The sequence below is a fragment of the Apus apus genome, chromosome 9 (genome assembly GCF_020740795.1).
Source record: "Apus apus isolate bApuApu2 chromosome 9, bApuApu2.pri.cur, whole genome shotgun sequence".
Lineage (NCBI taxonomy): Eukaryota > Metazoa > Chordata > Aves > Apodiformes > Apodidae > Apus > Apus apus.
Window position 1 is genome coordinate 15,362,271 of NC_067290.1, and position 16,648 is coordinate 15,378,918.

At 50.7% G+C, this 16,648-nt stretch overlaps 1 protein-coding gene across 3 annotated transcripts in view; it reads right to left on the reverse strand.

Moving 5' to 3' along the window:
- Nucleotides 1-16,648, reverse strand: part of RNF123 (ring finger protein 123) — a 49,244-nt gene that overhangs the window by 13,017 nt on the left and 19,579 nt on the right. For all 3 annotated transcript variants that reach the window (XM_051627077.1, XM_051627075.1, XM_051627076.1), the window contains 13 exons: nucleotides 16,286-16,387; nucleotides 15,013-15,119; nucleotides 14,269-14,470; nucleotides 13,541-13,686; nucleotides 13,259-13,342; nucleotides 12,513-12,620; nucleotides 9,692-9,869; nucleotides 8,598-8,672; nucleotides 8,093-8,180; nucleotides 7,775-7,862; nucleotides 7,566-7,650; nucleotides 676-815; nucleotides 290-478 (listed from right to left, as the gene is read on the reverse strand). In XM_051627077.1, the coding sequence (XP_051483037.1) occupies nucleotides 290-478; nucleotides 676-815; nucleotides 7,566-7,650; nucleotides 7,775-7,862; nucleotides 8,093-8,180; nucleotides 8,598-8,672; nucleotides 9,692-9,869; nucleotides 12,513-12,620; nucleotides 13,259-13,342; nucleotides 13,541-13,686; nucleotides 14,269-14,470; nucleotides 15,013-15,119; nucleotides 16,286-16,387 (1,592 nt within the window). The remainder of the gene's footprint in view (nucleotides 1-289; nucleotides 479-675; nucleotides 816-7,565; nucleotides 7,651-7,774; nucleotides 7,863-8,092; nucleotides 8,181-8,597; nucleotides 8,673-9,691; nucleotides 9,870-12,512; nucleotides 12,621-13,258; nucleotides 13,343-13,540; nucleotides 13,687-14,268; nucleotides 14,471-15,012; nucleotides 15,120-16,285; nucleotides 16,388-16,648) is intronic.

The window sequence follows — 16,648 nt, forward strand, 5'->3', positions numbered from 1 at the left end:
GGGGGATGCTGCAGCACCCTGCTCTCCACTGCCTTGCTCTCTTGCAACCCAAACCACTCTGTGATTCCACGATCCTCCCTCCTGGCAGAAATCAGCTGTGGTCAGACTCGTTGTCAAGAAGGGGAGCGGCTGATGTTTTGGGGAGCACCACTTGTTCTTGAGCAACTGGGTTTGCTGGCAATACAGCATTTGCAGCAGGAGCCCTGACTGCACAGCACATCTGAAGAGAGGACAGAGGGGCCCCCATGCCCTTCAGAGGGGCTTCTTCACACCAGCTAAGGGATGATACCTGGGCAAGCCTCCGAAGCAGCAGCTCTGAGGATGGGCGATTCCAGTCGAGGAAGATCTCCGGCGCCAGCGTGACGGTCATCTCCAGCACCCTGAGCAGGCTCACTGACAGGTCAAAGCAGGTGGCACACACCTTCAGCTGGCGGCTGTCCACGAAGTTCCTCTCCAAGCGCTCTGCTGCCTGCTGGATCTGCCGAGCAATAGAGACAGCTTAACAAGGTGCCCCTTCCCAAAAGGAGGCCTGGGACCCCCAGCCCAGCTCAGCTCCCAGCCCTACCAGGGAACCACTGCACACCCAGCCCTGAGAGCTGTGTCTTGAACCTTGCTCTGTGTAGGACACGGGCACCTATGGAGCTCTGGACCCACAGCCCCAGGTGGCACACTCACCTCCTGAATCATGCCGATGAACTCAGAGAAAGCCCAGTTCAGCTGGTTGAGGACACTGTTGAGGAAGCTGGGGGCCAGGTCGCGGTCGCTGCAGAGCAGGTCTGCCATGTGCCGCTGCAGCAAGGTGGAGGGGCATGGCTCTGAAACCAGACAGTGACAGCTTCAGTGGTCTGGACCCATAATGGCCTGTCCTGGGCTTGGTAGATGTTGGCTTGCGTCTCGCAGTGAGCAGAGATAGCAGGGCCCTGGGAGCCAGGGTGCAATGACTATTTTGAGCAGCGATCTTGCCTGTTGGGCCTTCAAGTGCTTTTTTTGCAATGCCAGCCTTGATTAACCAGGGCAGGGCCCTGCTTGCTCACTGATGTTGGCACACACGGGAGGGCTGCCCTGCAGATGAGCCTCCTTCCACTCAGCTCAGCATGAAATGCTGCTCATACCACTGTGGCAGCAGCTGCCCAGAGCCAACACAGCCACCCTTGGCCTCACGCGGGTCTGTCTGTGTCCTGGAAAGAAGGTACCTGGTAAATCCCACTCCTGAGAGGCTTCTGCAGGGAGCTGGGGCTGGCTCTGCCCTGGGCAGATTCAGGCAGAGCTGCCCATGCTCCCCTGCCACATTCAGCCTGAGCACAGAGATGTCCATTTGGTATGTGGCACCTCACCTCTGAGCTTTTTCACAATCAGACCCAGCAGCTGGGGAACACAAGTCAGTGCTGTGTGGGCCACCAGCTCCCATGGATGGGCAGGGAAAGGAAGGGGACATAAATGGGACAGATGCTTCTCACCAGCAGAAGGACCCACCGCCAGTGAGAGGCTCACAAAAGCACTCAACACTACGAGGGAAAGGTACTGGAGTTCAAACTACAGGCTAAAATGCAGGGCTTGGAGAAATAAATTTGAGCAGATTTAACTGACATAGGAAAAAAACCCAATCTAACTACTTTTCCTTCTATGAGAAGCAGGTGGAAACCCTGGCAGCACCAGCACAGCGGTGCCCAGAGGAACAAGCTGTGCTGTGACTGCAGAAGGTCTGTGGAGTGGCAGCCTGCTCAGAAGGCCAGCACACGCACAGGAAATACCAAGCGACCTCCAGCATGTCCTCAGGGATGGAGAAGCAAGGCATAACTACAGGCAGATTGCTAGCTGGGATTAGTAAAGCCAGAGTGGGATGGCTGAAGATTGTAAACTCAAATGGGAACATGATAAATTATTCTGCAAACACTCACTAGCCAGTGCAATGAAGTTCTATTGTTATGGAGGACACAGGCTGATGTCTCACAGTGCATAATCACTCCAGGCAGGCCAGGGCCTTGGCTTTGATCCTGCCTAAAAGCACCTCCTATGGAGGGATTTCATCAAAACACTCGTCTTTGATGTCCTACTCCCACCCACAAGTACTTTCCCTGCCCTTGGGTACCCGTGGCTCAGGGACTGACCAAGCCAAACATCCTTTTTATGTATTCAGAGGTCCTCAGTGGATTTCTTGCCCAGTGTCCCCTGAAACTGTGTAAGCCTTTAGCATTTAATGTGTTCTGGAGCAACATTCCAGTGTGCGGCATGAGGAATTCAGATTTGAGCTTGGCTTCTACTTGCTGTATTTGATAATATTTCTTCTCTGCAAACCCCTCAATTCTGGTGGGAGAGACAGCGAGATGCTGCTCTCCAGTCACTTCCTCTAGCTAGCCATGATTTCAGATCTTTATGATAGTCTTTCCAATGGGAACAGCTCCAGCCTGTGCAGTTTCTCATACAAAAACTGTCACATCTTTGTTCCCTTCATCATCCCTCCTGGAGACTTGCCAGCTCTCCCAGATTTTCTTTGGAGAGGTGGAATGGGAAGTGTATGCAGCTTTCAAACCACAAGCACATGGCACATTTGCACAAAGGCATAATGTGGTTTTGTTTTGTTCTTTTCCTTTCCTCATAATTGCTGCTGTATAATTTGTTCCTTTGACTGGGTATATTTTCCAAAATATGACACCAGGATGACAGTTCAAGAATAGCCCTTTTGTAAGAACTGTAGCTCAAGATCTTCATGAACTTGCTGGTTGCAATGCACAAATAGAGAAGCTCAGGAGTCAACACGAGAACCCACCTCGTTGTCTTTACTGTCAGTGAGGGAACACAACACATCCTTATCAAATCTGCAGATAACATAGAACAAGGGGCTTCATTCAAGGTACTTGAGGCACTCTGAGAAACCTGAGGATTGGGAAAAAACCCAGCCTGATCCTATTCAACAAGAAGGATAAAATTCTGAATGACTCCAAATATCAGTCCTGGCTGAGAAACAGAGTTAAACTGCTGTGTTATCCTTTCCCCAGCCTCCACTCAATCTGCAAAAAGTGTTTTTTATTAAAACTGCATCCACACCAGCTCCTTCCAGCCTTTGAGTACCAAAGCAGTTCTAGGCAAGACTCACCCTTCCTCCTGGCTGAGCTCTGCAGGTTGCCCTGTTGATTTGTCACCAAAGCCTTTTTTATCCACGTTTCAAGTCAGGATAGATCTCAACACCAACCCCCTGGCCAAAGACTACTTCATCCAAAGGCAGCTTTGGCTTTTTGAAGGATGATCTTACGCTGTAAAAACTTGCTTTACCCTGATTTTCAGCCAATGGCTATTTCCTCATGGTCTTTTTCCAATAAGTGGCATGAATTTGCTCCAAACCTCCAATTCTAGGTTCTTAAATGCTTTCCCTGCTGCTGGCAAACACTGTGCCAGTCTATAAAAGCATTATTAAGTGGTGCTTCTTGTCAAACTTCTCCATGGTTACATAGGAGGTTTTTTTTAAGTTTTAAGCTAACACCAGGAAACAGGGGACTTCCTTGGCTTTTGTTGCTCCCAAGAGGATTTTGAACCTGAAGATGCTGTGATCACTGCTGCTCCTTGAAAGCAACATAAGGAACCAGCCCTGGGCTACAGCAAGAGCAGCTTTGCCTCTTGCATGAGTTCCCAGAGCAGGTTCTCCACGGGATAGTGATCAGTGGTATCTAGAAACTTAACCCTGTGTTCATCTTCATTTGCAAAATGTTCACACTTTTGCTGAGGCATCTCCACCCACCTCCCCCCCATCCCAGTTATGCTTCCCTCCTGGCTAATGGCACAGCCCTTACACATGCCATTCAGGCAGGGATGTCACTTCACAGGGAGTCTGTGGACACTCAATCATGTGGTTACTTTTTTTCTTGGCAACAGTATATCATTAGTGTTTTGAAAATTTGTAATTCCTTAATACAAAACCCACTCAATCTTGGATTAGGCTTCATTTTGACAGATAAAGATCAGTCATTGGAACAGAAATTGGTGGTTTCCAAGGCCAGAAATTATGACCTCAATACATTAAATGTGGGCAACAGAGCATGGCCCCAAGCGGTTATAGATATATCTGATGTTTCCACAACAGAAACTTCCCCACAAAAATATAAACAAAATAATTAGAGGGAAAAAAATCCAGGTGGGAGGGAAATAATGAATGAAATCAGAGAGTTCTTTAAGATTATTAGGCAGAAAACCCCAGTGCTACAGCAAGCATCTGGTTTAAAAGGTTCCCTGAGACCAGGATGAAGCAAAGACACACCTTAAAATGTAAAAGGTAAAGTGAACACAATCAAACACTGCCAGAGGCTGATGAAAACAAGTAGAAAAGGACTAACAGAAGGAGAAGTACATACAAAGTTTCTTCAACTATAGGAAAAAATTATAGCAGAATTCTTAAAAAAAGAATGGGAGAAAGTCTAACAGTAGCAGAGGCTCATTAATATATGGGAGTTAAAAATTAATAAAGCAGACAAAGTGGAAGCCTTCAATAAGTGCTCCTATTAGATAATTGTAAAGAAGCAGGGTCATGTACTTTCATCACAGGAAGATAATTATGTACTTTATAGCTTGCTAATGACCCAAGAAGATTTATAAAAGGGTTATATGTGAGCCTTCTTGGTCAGCAGCCCAAGGGGGGCTCCAGGTGCTGTAGCGTTCGCAGCAGAGCTGGGAGCATGGAGGAGGAAAGCCCCAAATGGAGCAGATTCAGAAGGAAAGCAGTTCCACCCAGTGCTGAGTTTTTTAAAGGGTCCAGATGCAAATGTGGAAGAGCTGCTGCTCAGTGGCTGTTGGACTGTGGGAACTGCAGTATAAGAGGTGAGGGGGCATGCAGGGATCCACATCACCACCCAGCTGTGTCCATTCAAAGATGTGTTTAGAGGGTACCAAAGGGGAACGCTGCAGGGTGAGGCAGGAGAGTAAGCTGCCTTCAGGGAATGAGAACTCCATACTGTGAAGAACAAGGCACCAGGGCAGCCCAGAGCAAAGCCCTGGCAAACAGGCTAATGCAGATTTTGGCTCTGTGACGAGCAGATCACAGAGGTGTCCTAGCCAGCAAGAAACTGGCAACTCAGGGGATGCTAAAAACATGGGAAGAGTGAACATTGGGGCTCACAGAGGAACAAAACCCCCTTTCTGAATAGGATACAGAGACTGCACTTTCTTTTCACCATTAAAAAAGACCAAGAAGTGAGTTTACCTTGGAATACAAGCACTTTTGAAGAAGAAAATGTTGTAATGTACAGAGTATAACCCAGCAGAGAAAGGCAGAGCAGTGCAAGAGAGAAGATGAGGTTAGGTACATTCCCACCAGGAAAAAGTGATGGATTTATTTCCAAGGGTGAGGAACCACAATCAGAAGGGCTTGGAGAGTTCAACTGCCATCAGCTGATGCTTTTGGTGTAGTCAGATCAACGACAGGATCTCTTCCTGAATGGTCTCTTTAGCTTAGACTTGGGATGGGGACACGGGTGAATCCTCTGGCCCACACTGCACAACAGCTCAGCTAGATGATGTCATGGTCCCACCCACCCTCCAACACTTGATGGATGCGTGGGCAGGAGGCCTGGGGCAGAGGAGCCCTGTGCTGCAACCTGAAGCCACCCTGCAGCTCAGTAAAAGCAAGACAGGCTGGGCCTGGCACGGGGCCACCGCTGCTCACCGTGAGCGTGCCGGAACAGCACCCGGCCTTCCCACAGCCACCATGACAGCAAAACCAGCTCCTGCAGCAGCCACCCACCAGAACTGCCCCTGCCTCTGAACAGAGCCCCGTCTGCTCCCCAGAGCCAAACTGGAGGCAGAGCCCTGCCCGCACGAGAGTTCTCTGGTGCCAGTGGAGCTAAGGAACAACTCGGGGAGCAGGCAGGAACATGTGGCAGGAACACACACCTCCCTTCTCAGCCTCTCCCCCTCCCTGGGCTAACCCGGGCAGCCATCTCATTGCTCACTGTTGGTGAGGAAGCATCCCCAAAGCAAGACAAGCCTGAAGCAGCATAGAAGAGGCAGTTGCCCAAGCTGCCTTCAGACTGGCCTGCAGAGGCAGACCTAGATAAACAGGGATTTCTTTCACCTCAGCAGTTTGTCCTGTGGTCCCTGCCAATGCTCAAATTGCAACAAGGAGATGACTGATGGGTGGGAAGGCGGGGGGGGGGGTTATCTCCTTTGCTGTCCCTGAGCAGCATCTCAAGGACACCTCTGAGTCCCATGTCCCTCTTCAATTAAATCAGCATTCATTATTGATTTGGTTGTTCCTCAAAATAGTAATCCCAGGAGCAAGTCCCCAGTAGCCAGCCCAGCCAACTCCAGGCTCAGACTGTGTGGAGCCACCCAGAGATGGATGGAGAGAGGCCTCAAATGCTGAGGAGCTTTGCTCCAGCCCCAGAGCTCCCCAGGAGAGGGGGAAGCTCAGTCACTGTCCCATGGGACTGGTGGCAGCTCCCTGGGGCCTGTGTGTGCCAGAGGAGGGTGAGAGGGCTGTGGCAGGGCTCTGGTAAAACAGGCACAAGAGCAGGTCTGACATGCAGTCTCAGAGACTGCCAGGTGGGCAGGGAGGTAACTGGGAAAAGCCATCACCCTGTGCAGCCCTCTGCCCCCCAGAGAAGGGTCTCTCTAGGCAGAAGAGGGGAAGGAGGGAGCTCTCTAAAGCTACTGCACCAGACAGGAGAGGGTAACACAACAAACTTACTCTGGAAACTAGCAACAGAGAGATCTCCTGGGCACCCACAGGCAGGAGAGAGAAAAAGAACAAGAGTGCCGTTAAAACCAAAACAGGCAGCTCTGCCCCCCGGGCAGGGATCAACACACACCTCCATCTGCTGCCTGCCCACCTCAGGCTGCAGCATCCTCTGTTCCCCAACCCTGAGCAGCTCTCCAGGAGCAAGGTCTGGCACAAAGCCTTTCCCACAGCACAGGTGGATCAGGAATATAACCAGACAAGCCCAGACTCTGCAAGGCTGAAGATGGAGACACGTTCTTCAGCTCACAAAAGGTACCTTTTCCTCCCCACATCCAGCTGCCACAGAGCCAAGGAACCCCTCAGTTTGGTGTACAGTGCTGAGACCCAAACTGCCAGGCCAAAGACAGGACAAGCTCTGCCAGGCTCTGAGATGTCTGATTAAAAGACTCCCTGCTTGCAAACACGTCCAGTGCCCTGCCTCCTCAGGCATCCATTCCACCTCAAGGAGTACGCACTGCTTGGCATACTTCCTGACTCCTCTCCACAGCAGCTGATTGCTGTGGACATCAAGAGAGCCTTCTCTGAGGCTTACATTTTGGGGTGAAGCTTTGGTGAGGGCTCCTCACCTCTCCCTTGAAGGGCAGAACCCCTTCTTGTGATGGATCTAACCCACCAACCAGCACACAAAAGAGTCACCAGCCAGTACAGAGAGACTGGGGATGTCCAGGAAAGGCAATTATGGCTGCAAAGGTCAGGCTTGGATATTTGGCCAGGAACTCCCTACTCCAGCAGCCATCTCACCAGCAGACCTGGTCCATAGTAGAGATGGCTGCTAGGGAAGAGGCCAGCCCTCCCTCACCACCCATCATGACCCCAAGTGCCAACCCTCTGCCCCACTCACTCTGCAGGCTGGGGAGGCTGGCATCCTCAGGCTTGATTTTCAGCAGGTGTGGGAGCCGGGTGTATCTGTACCCAAAGCCACAGCCCTGGTAAAAGAGATAAGATCTCAGAGGCTGGAAACCAGCTGGGATTTGCTGCTACTGGAAAGTGAAATGCTCAATGTCCACCCAGCCCCAGACAGTGAGAGGGGCAGGGATGCAGGATGCTCACCCGCCACAGCCTGACGAGGATCCAATTGGTTTGTGCCCAGGGTCGCTGCTCATAGGGAGCCAGGAGGTTCTTCATCATGGAGATCCGCCTGCCAGACAGGGATACAGGTCAGCTACAAAGGGACTGGGGGCAGGGGATTAAATAGGACCCAGGTAGCTGGGACAGAGCAAAGACTCTGGTATAAGGGTGAAGGGAGGCCCTCCAAACCAAGTCCAGCACCCTGCTCCTGGACCCTTGGCCCACCTGCTCCCCTCACCCAGCCTTGCCACCACCCCAGCCCTACCCCAGCTCCCCGGGAGCAGGCAGGGCAGCACTTACTGCTCCTCTGGGATCCTCTCTACAGCACGCAGCGAGTGGGGGTAGCAGACATAGCTGGCCAATGCCTGCATCAGGGAGTCCCGGATGTCTGTGGAGGAACAAGACAGGGCTGGGCCAGGCACCCAAGGGCAGGCAGCACACCAGGGAGCACCCAAACACTGGAGCCTGGCAGGGGCCAGCCCTCACTTACAGAGAGGTTTGCTGTCCCAGCTGAGTGGGGAGCATGCCAATGCTCAGGCAGCTGCAAGGTAACCCCAGATTTGACATGCAAGTAGCTGGAACAGGAGTTCTGCTCTCAGAAGGGCATCCCAGGTCATGTGTTTGACCCTGGAGAGGGCAGGTCACATTGGACAAGGGCAGTGCCCAGCCCTCTCTCTGTACATGGGGGCATAAAGAGCTCAACACATTCAGCAAATGGATCCCTACAGAAGTCTGGTGAGCCACCAGCAGTGGCACAGGCCAGACATGCAAGTTAACACCCCGAAGCAGAGGAGAGCAGCTTTACCTGTGCCCACGATCCTTGAGTCAGCAAAGTGCTTGGCCAGGATGGCAGCGAGGCGCATCAGGGTCTCCTCATAGCCTGCAAAGAGAAGGAGGGAGCAGGGGTCACACCAACAGCCTGGTGGGCAGCCCTTTGGCCCCAGCATTCCCATGGGCAAAGCTCAGGCTGCTGCAGCTAACTTTGCAGTTTTGTCAAGATGTCAGAACGGAGAGCTGGGAAAGCGCATTCATCTCCAACAGAGCCACTCAACTCAGTCTACAGAGTCTAAAATGGTTACTCAGAGAAAAATAAAACCATGCAACTGAGTCAGACAGCACGGGAGGGCTGCCTCGTGCAGAAGAGGTTGAGCAACACAAATAATACCCTAGATCTACACAGAAAAGCCACATCCAGCCTGCAGGCCCTTTAAAAAATCTGCTACCACTTAATTCTGCTACTCCCTTAACAGCAGGCACAGCTCCCACCTAATGGATGTGAACACTTTGGCTGTGTCTTACTGGTGGGAGCAGAAGCTCTTCTTACCTCCACAGGCTCTGGAAAGCACAGAACAATTTGCTAAGAACTTGCTGGGATCACTTGTCAGGAAAAGCACAGAACGTACACAGAGGGAATGCACCTCGGCACAGCCCCTTGGCATCAAGTGGGTGGTCATGACCAGGGGAACATATCCAAATCCCAGGGGGGTTTGAAAGCAGTCCCAATTCTGGCATTGATGGCACATCTCCTCCCACCCAGAGACCAGCAGACAGTGGCAGGCATTGCTGGGGCAACCACATCTTCCAACATCTCAACCCATTCCTGGTGCCTTCTTGGAAACAAATTCCATAGCTGCCTGTGATTTTCACTACAGCCAACACAGTGACAGCTTTGAGCAAGGCATGGGCTCCCAGTCTGAGCACAGTAATGGTCATGGTTCACCAGGGGGTACCTATTGGAGGAACAGCCCTCAGCACTTGCCCCTCAGCACACAGACACCCTGGTGGGGCACATTGCAACCAGGAAAGGACACAGAGGGATGATGTCCAACTGCCACTACTTCACCATAAGGATATGGCTTTATTTGGCCCTGATCAGGCTAGAAGTAGCAATCTCCTTACCTGGAAGTTCCTCCATGCTGTTTACAGGGCTGAAGTAGTTCTTGAGTGCACTGTAGCTGTTCATAGCCACGCTGAGGTAGAACTCCGGCATGAACGCGAACAGGGAGCCCGTTCTGTCGCCGTGTTCGATGGTGCGGATGCACACTCGCAGCAGCCAGTATATATCCTGCATCTTCTCCTGCCCAGAGAGAACACAACCATCCCCATTCAGTTTTGACCAGCTTCTCTTTGGCAACACAACAGTCAGCACCACACTTAGACTTCAGAAACATCACTGCTCTCAATTAATTCACCAGATCTGTGCCTTTTGGTCTTTTCATAGACCCACAGAAGTGCCACGGAAGAAACAATCTGAGATCTCTACACCAACATCAAGCCCAGAGCATGACCATCACCAATATGACATTGGACTAATTATGGATTTCTCACTGAGCCTTGAAGCCCTCTATGAAATACTCCTTGGTAGGGCATATCTGACCACACACGCAAAAAAGGCAGGACAGTTTTTTATTCCAAGTACACTGGCTGAAGGAAGGCAGGCACTGGCAAACCCGGCATAAATCTGCTGGAAAGAAAGTTGGTCCTTTGTAGGAACTAAGTGGGAACAGGCAGACAGCTCATACCAGCTCAGATCTTTGCAATAGGCAGCCACAGCCTTTTGGATTCTGTGCCAGCCATTCAACCAGATTTACTGTCCTGAGGAACATCAGCCTCTTGCTTCTCTAAGCAGAACTCAGTGGGTTCTAAATTAAACACAGGAAATTTAAGGACATCTACATAACTAAGCTATAAAAATCCACACAAACAAAGCAATAAAAAAAGGAAGCATTATTTCATACTCTGCAATGCCAAGAAATAGCATAAGCAATACAATTTGCATAAAAATACACAGGACAGTTACACTTCTAATTAAAAAAAACATAATCAGAGGTGCAAATAAGTGACTTAATTTGCTTACTGGCTTTTCTAAAGAATGTAGCTACCACCTTTGGGAGATTTATATGGATTTGTTCTGTAAATTAGACTGAACTATTGTAAATCAACAAAAGTTACTAAAAGCCAAACACACATCTCAGCTCAACTGTTGCTTTCAATATAAATTATAACATTAAGGTAAATAAAGCTGCATCTGGTTTTATTCAAACTTGGTAACTTCCAAATGTCAGCTCAGGTTTTGCCAAGCTAGAAGAAAGTCTACACCAAGAGGATACAAAGATGTGATTGGCCCCAGCATGACGGATAAATAGAATGTTGTAACAAAATAAGCTGAAATGATCTTCCCACAGGGATGCTTTGAAGGCTTATCTACTTTAAAACTAGGGGAGTTTTTAAGCTGCTCCCTTTCGTCTAACCTCCAATCCCTCAGCTCAGGACAAACTAGTGACTAATTTCCCTGAGGAAATTATCCTCTCCCAAGCTCCAACACCTCCGCACAGAGCAGGACTTCACCTCTGCACAGAGACAGTCTCTTTCTCACCAGCAGCAGTGCCCACAACATTCATACAGATGTGTCCTTCCACTGCACACAAGTCCCAATTGGGAAACTGCAGGGACCTGTGACAGCCATGACACAGAGCCCTGAAGGGACAGGCAGTATGGACAAGCTCCTCCATGCAGCCACGCTCCTCTCCGGAGTAGCTTGCTTGGCTCCTGGGGACATATCACAGCCTAAGCCAGCAAGTGAGCTGCTGTCCCTGATGCCAGGCAGGAGTACAGGGGGAAAAGGATGTAACCTTCACTCCGAGATGCTGCTGATTCATCCAGAAAGGGGACACTCATCCAGAAAGGTGACCCTGCACTCCTGAGGAGAGGCAGGCACCTGCAGTTCATATGACAACAGATCATCTAGAGACATAAACAGTGTTTCTGCATGGGCCATGGCAGCAATCCCTGCAATCCACTGGTAATGTCCCTCAGGCTTTCAAGAGCAGTCCGGGAAGAGAGGTTTGTTTTCTGGCAAGCAAGGGCTAGGCTGATGCAAGGGGAGCTCCTGCAGCACAGCTTTGAGCCTCGCAGCCTTGCTCCGGGAGCCAAGGAGGGGACGAGCAGCGTCAGGCTCAGCCACTGCAGCTCTGCCAGACCAGACTCTAGGAACTAACACTTCCCCTCCCTGTCTGCATCCTGAGACACATGCAGAGACTCTGTTGCCATCACATTTTTGGGGAAATGTGTCTTCTTCCCCAGTACAAGAAAGCTACAAACAGAGAGGGGCAGGGCAATGCACAAGGGAAGACAAGAGAAGGAGATGGCAGAGTGTAACAACAAAATTGCTCAAGAGAAAACAGACCAAAGACTTTGCTCTGGACAATGGTGAACATGGGGGAAAAGGGACATACTGTGCAAACAGTCACTGCATTACTAAGTCCAGAAAGCACTCTGTATGGGAACCAAGTGAAGAAGGGAAGACACCTGAAGAAAACCCCCTAGGCTTGGATCCTGCAGATTTCAGGAAGAGCAGCACTAGTGAGAACCCCTGTGACACACAGCACTGGTCACAGAAATGGCTCACAGGAGTCTCCCATCCTCTACACATGCCCTGAGAACTGAATCTCCTTTTGACCTGCACTCTTCTCTCCATGGTGCAGAGGCCTGATGCCCCAAGGGAAAGCTGACAGAACAGGCCAGGCTGCATCCTAACAAACACTATGGGACCAACCCTGGGACAGAATGGGGTAGAGGCCTAGGAAGGAGTCTCTCATGCCCAAGAAGGAAAAACCAAGCCCCACAGATCAGCAGCACTGCTCCAACACCAGGGAAAATGACACTTGTGACATGTGAGCCAAGCAGCACAGGTAAAGGCTCACATTATACTCCTGCCTACCTTTGAATAAATGGTGACATTTATCCAGGCGAGACGTCGGCTTAGGTGATTGAGCTTCTCAGAGAAGACCTTTTGGCTCTTCAGCAGTTCCTCATGAATGTCTCTCCTCTGAAAAGAGTGCAGAGATGTGAGGGCAGATGTCACTGCCATTTATAGGATCCTTTTTCAGAGCTGGACAAACAATGCAACAGCAAATACTACCTTGGGGCTAGCTAGGGAGTATTGGCAGGGGAAAGTGGTTAAAGGGCTTTTTGTGGAGGGAGTGGGAGTCAGGGCTTGTAGCACTTTTTAGTCTCAGCTGCAGCTCACAAGGCCTGAAGCAGACACTGGTCCAGTGTGGGAAGCAGCTTTAGGGTCAAGTACTGTCAGATTTTTTTTTAACACATCATCAGATGCACTCAGCCTCCTGCAGCTGGAATAGGACAGATGTCCCCCCAGCCCAGCACTGGAGGGTCTGCACCCCAGGAGACTGGCTCCAAGGTGTATGCAGCACATGGAGGTTTGCAAGATGTCCAGGCTTGTCTGGGAAAAGATGAAGCAGTTGCTTCAGCCCCTCTGTTCCTTGAGGCAGTGGTACAATGGATAGGAACAGTACAAAAAGCAGCTGCTAGCTCCAGGGATGGCCTACTACCCCATCCAAGACATGGGCTGCTCCAGGGCCAGAAATTACCCACTGAGCTTCAGGTTTTTTTACCAGATACTGAGGCTCTACCAGAAATGGAAGCTGGGAGTCCAGAGACACTTACCCTCTTTGGGCAGCGGCTGATTTTCTCCTCTGTGTCTTTCAGTGCCATGGCATATTCATTCACATCATCTGAAACACCAACCATCTGAAAACCAAGCAGATTCCAACAGTAAATGAGGGTATTTTTTTTCCCTAGAAACATAAGCATGCAACCAGATCCCCCCAGAGGGTTGGGATGAGAAGGAAAGGGCACACAGAGTCACTAAATAAGAAGAAAACAGAGAGTCAGTGTAGAAGCATGGTGGTTAGGAGAATGGATTCCTGCTTAGCATGTGCCATTTACCTTCCCAAGCTGCTGGTGGACACTGAGGTTGTACATCATCACTATTCCATCCAGGATTTCCAGGAGGGAGTTCTCTGTGATGGGCTGGTCTGGCTCCTCTGGGGGTCTGCCCAGTAAAAGACCTTCATTTCCATGGCTGCCTTCAACTGCAATGCAAGCCCAAGACAGGAGGGAAGTTCTCAGCAAGGCATTTTGTCACCTCTCTTTCTGCCTGAACCTCTCTGAAGCCAAAGCCCTGCTGTACCTCTGTAATCCAGTGCTCCTTCCCATGTGATTTGGTAGATATACAAACACACTATGCCCCTCCCTGTACCAGCTTGACCTGCCAGATCTGTTGAAGCAGAACCAGGCCATGCAAGTCCCTCTTCCTCAAGCCCTGTACATGCTTCAGAGGCCCTGACAGACCTAACCCAACAGCAATGGTGCTGCTCCTGCAGCCAATCAGTGTTCAGGGTGAGCGAGGCTGCAGCTGCCTGTGCAACATCTTGCTGCACTTGCAGGAACCAAGGCAGCATCTCCTTACACCCAGAGTGACAGCATCACCAGAGTCACGTTCCCAGTGGTAAAGTGGTTAACTGTGAACTTGCAGGTGTCAGCAAACCCTCAGAATGGAAAGGAGCAATACTGGCAGTTAACAGATTGCACTCCTCTTGGGAGTACTGGGAGCTGGAAGGCACCATTCTCCCAGAACCACCTGGGCCATGCTAGCAGGCAGCAAAAGTACTCACTGTCCTCTTCTGTCCGCTGCTCCACACTCAACGTGCGCACTTTGATCTTCTCCAGGGCACCAAGAGGCCTCCGTGGGTTCATCAGACTGACGGCTGCCGTGCTGCTGAGGAACCGGTTGGCGCGGCCCAGGGTGGGTGAGCTGAGCCAGCCAGGTCTGGCCAGGGCTCCACCAATGGCCAGGGCAGCTGAGGGACGCTGAGACTGGAAGAAAATTGAAGTAGAAACAGTTCTAGCTGTTTGCCTGCCCACTGCTCTTCCCTCGTCCCTGCAAGGGTGTTGGTATAGATGCACAGCAGCCACTGGAAGGTGAGCAGATACCCTTCCTACCATGGCTGCACCAGCACTGACAGGTTAGCAAATGGATATGCCTTCTTCTCAGGGCATGTGCCAGGTACAAACAGAAGATCTGCACAGTAAGAAACTGCTCTGCCTGCAGCTGCCTTGTAACCTTTCAAATGGAAGCACCAAGAGCTGCCATGGGGAGCAAGGGGCATAAATCAGTGGGCAGCAAGAGAGCAGAGAAAAGAAAATTCTGCTGCTCCAGCTTGGTGCATCCAGGACCTTGCTGCTCTCCAGTGGCCCTCATGCAAGCACAGCTGTTTGCTGTTGCTGGTTGCCCATGGGCTTAGTACAGTCCTGGCCCAGACACTGCCTTCCTTGAAAGCAAAGCTTTTCTAGCCAGTGGCTGAGCTAGCTGCCATGGCAAGTGGGGCCTCCCAGGTGAGAAACAGCACAGGACTCACCTGTGCTGCTGATGTTGCTGATTCCTCATCTTCATCAAGATCATCCATAGTCACTGCCTGCAGCTCTGCAGGGTCGATCAGGACATTGGCTTTCGCAGCCAGGTCATCTACACAGAGCACACCAAAGCAGCCATGAATGCAGGAGTCACCCTTTGCTTCCCATGAGGCAGCCCTAGGCTCATCCTCTTTCCTGCTTCTCAGCAGTCAAGAAGCAGCCAGCGATGTTGGAAGCTGCAGCAGAACAAGCTCACCTTCCCCCAGCAAGGTCTGCCCTTGCTAAGGCAGCAGAGACCAAGCAGCGCTGAGTGCTGCTCACCCAGCACCCATTCCTGCTCCCACCAGCAATGAACAGAATAACTGAAGAACCAGGAGAAAACTGCCAGGGCTAAACTGGACTAGCATAGGAAAGGCTGGGCCTGAGACCATTTGCTAAGCTTCCAGCTCTTCAATACTATCCCATGAGATGTCCCCAAGCCACTAGGACTGAGATTCAGACCAGAAACTACTCTCAGCCCAGAGGAAGGCTGCGTTGATGGCTGCACTATACAAAGCCTGAAAAATGTGTCTTCTAGTCCACAGCCCTACCTTTAAAGCTGGCCTGGAGGACCTTGGTGAGAGACCAGAGGAGACTACATGGTTCTCAAGTTAAGAACTCTAATTTTGAACAGCCAGGGATCAACGTGAGAACAGGAAAATGGTCCTAATCTTGCAAACACACTGGGAAAGAAGAAAGAACTAAGACAAAGGGAAGTGCCACAGCCAGAAACTAGAGACAAACCAAGTTCAACTGAACAGCAAGGGGTTCCTAACCCTTCCAAAAGGGAGGCTTTGCCAGAACAGCTTGCTGCAGACAAGCACACAGCTGCAGTAAATACACAGGGCTGCTACTACTTGCCCTGAGTGGTACAGCAACTAAGTCCTGGACATCCTTCACACCCAGCAGAGCCAGGCTGATGGTCAGAGCTTTGACAGATTCCAGCCCTCAGCTGTGGTGCAGCAAGAGCACCACACCAGAGGGTACTTCCAGACTACCCTTTCCCTCCATCAGCCACAGGCCCCATTCAGGGCCAGAAGGTGTAAACTGTCAACTTAAAGGATGCTCCACTCAAGAGGGATGGTGCCTTCTTCAGTGTAACTTGCACCTCATTAAAATTCATGTCACCTCTCCTTAAATTTAATCACAATTCATTACCCATGGTCCCCTCCCTGGGATGTCTCTTGGGTGAACTCCAGCCATGACCTCAATGCAGGTATTGGAAATGAGAGCACCTACCTTTCAGGGTCTTCTTAAGATGAGACAGGAGACCTCCAAGTCGCTGAAGGTCAAAATAATCCACCTTCCCATTATAGAAGAGTTGAGGAGGGACATAAGCTTCTGAAGCAGAGAAGATTTGGTGGTTTTGAGTCCCATGCACAAGCCACTAAGGCAGAGGTGATTTCCACAATGAACCAAGCATTAGATCCTCCCTGCACTTCCTCCCTCCCAGCCACAGTCACAAGGGGAAACTGGATCACTGGAAAACTCAGCTGCTCTCCACTCACCTACTCCAGCTGTGTCCCTTAGTCCCAGAGGGATCATAAAGCACTTATTGAGCCTAGAGAAAGGGTCAGCCTAAAGTAAAAAAAGGGGAGTCCT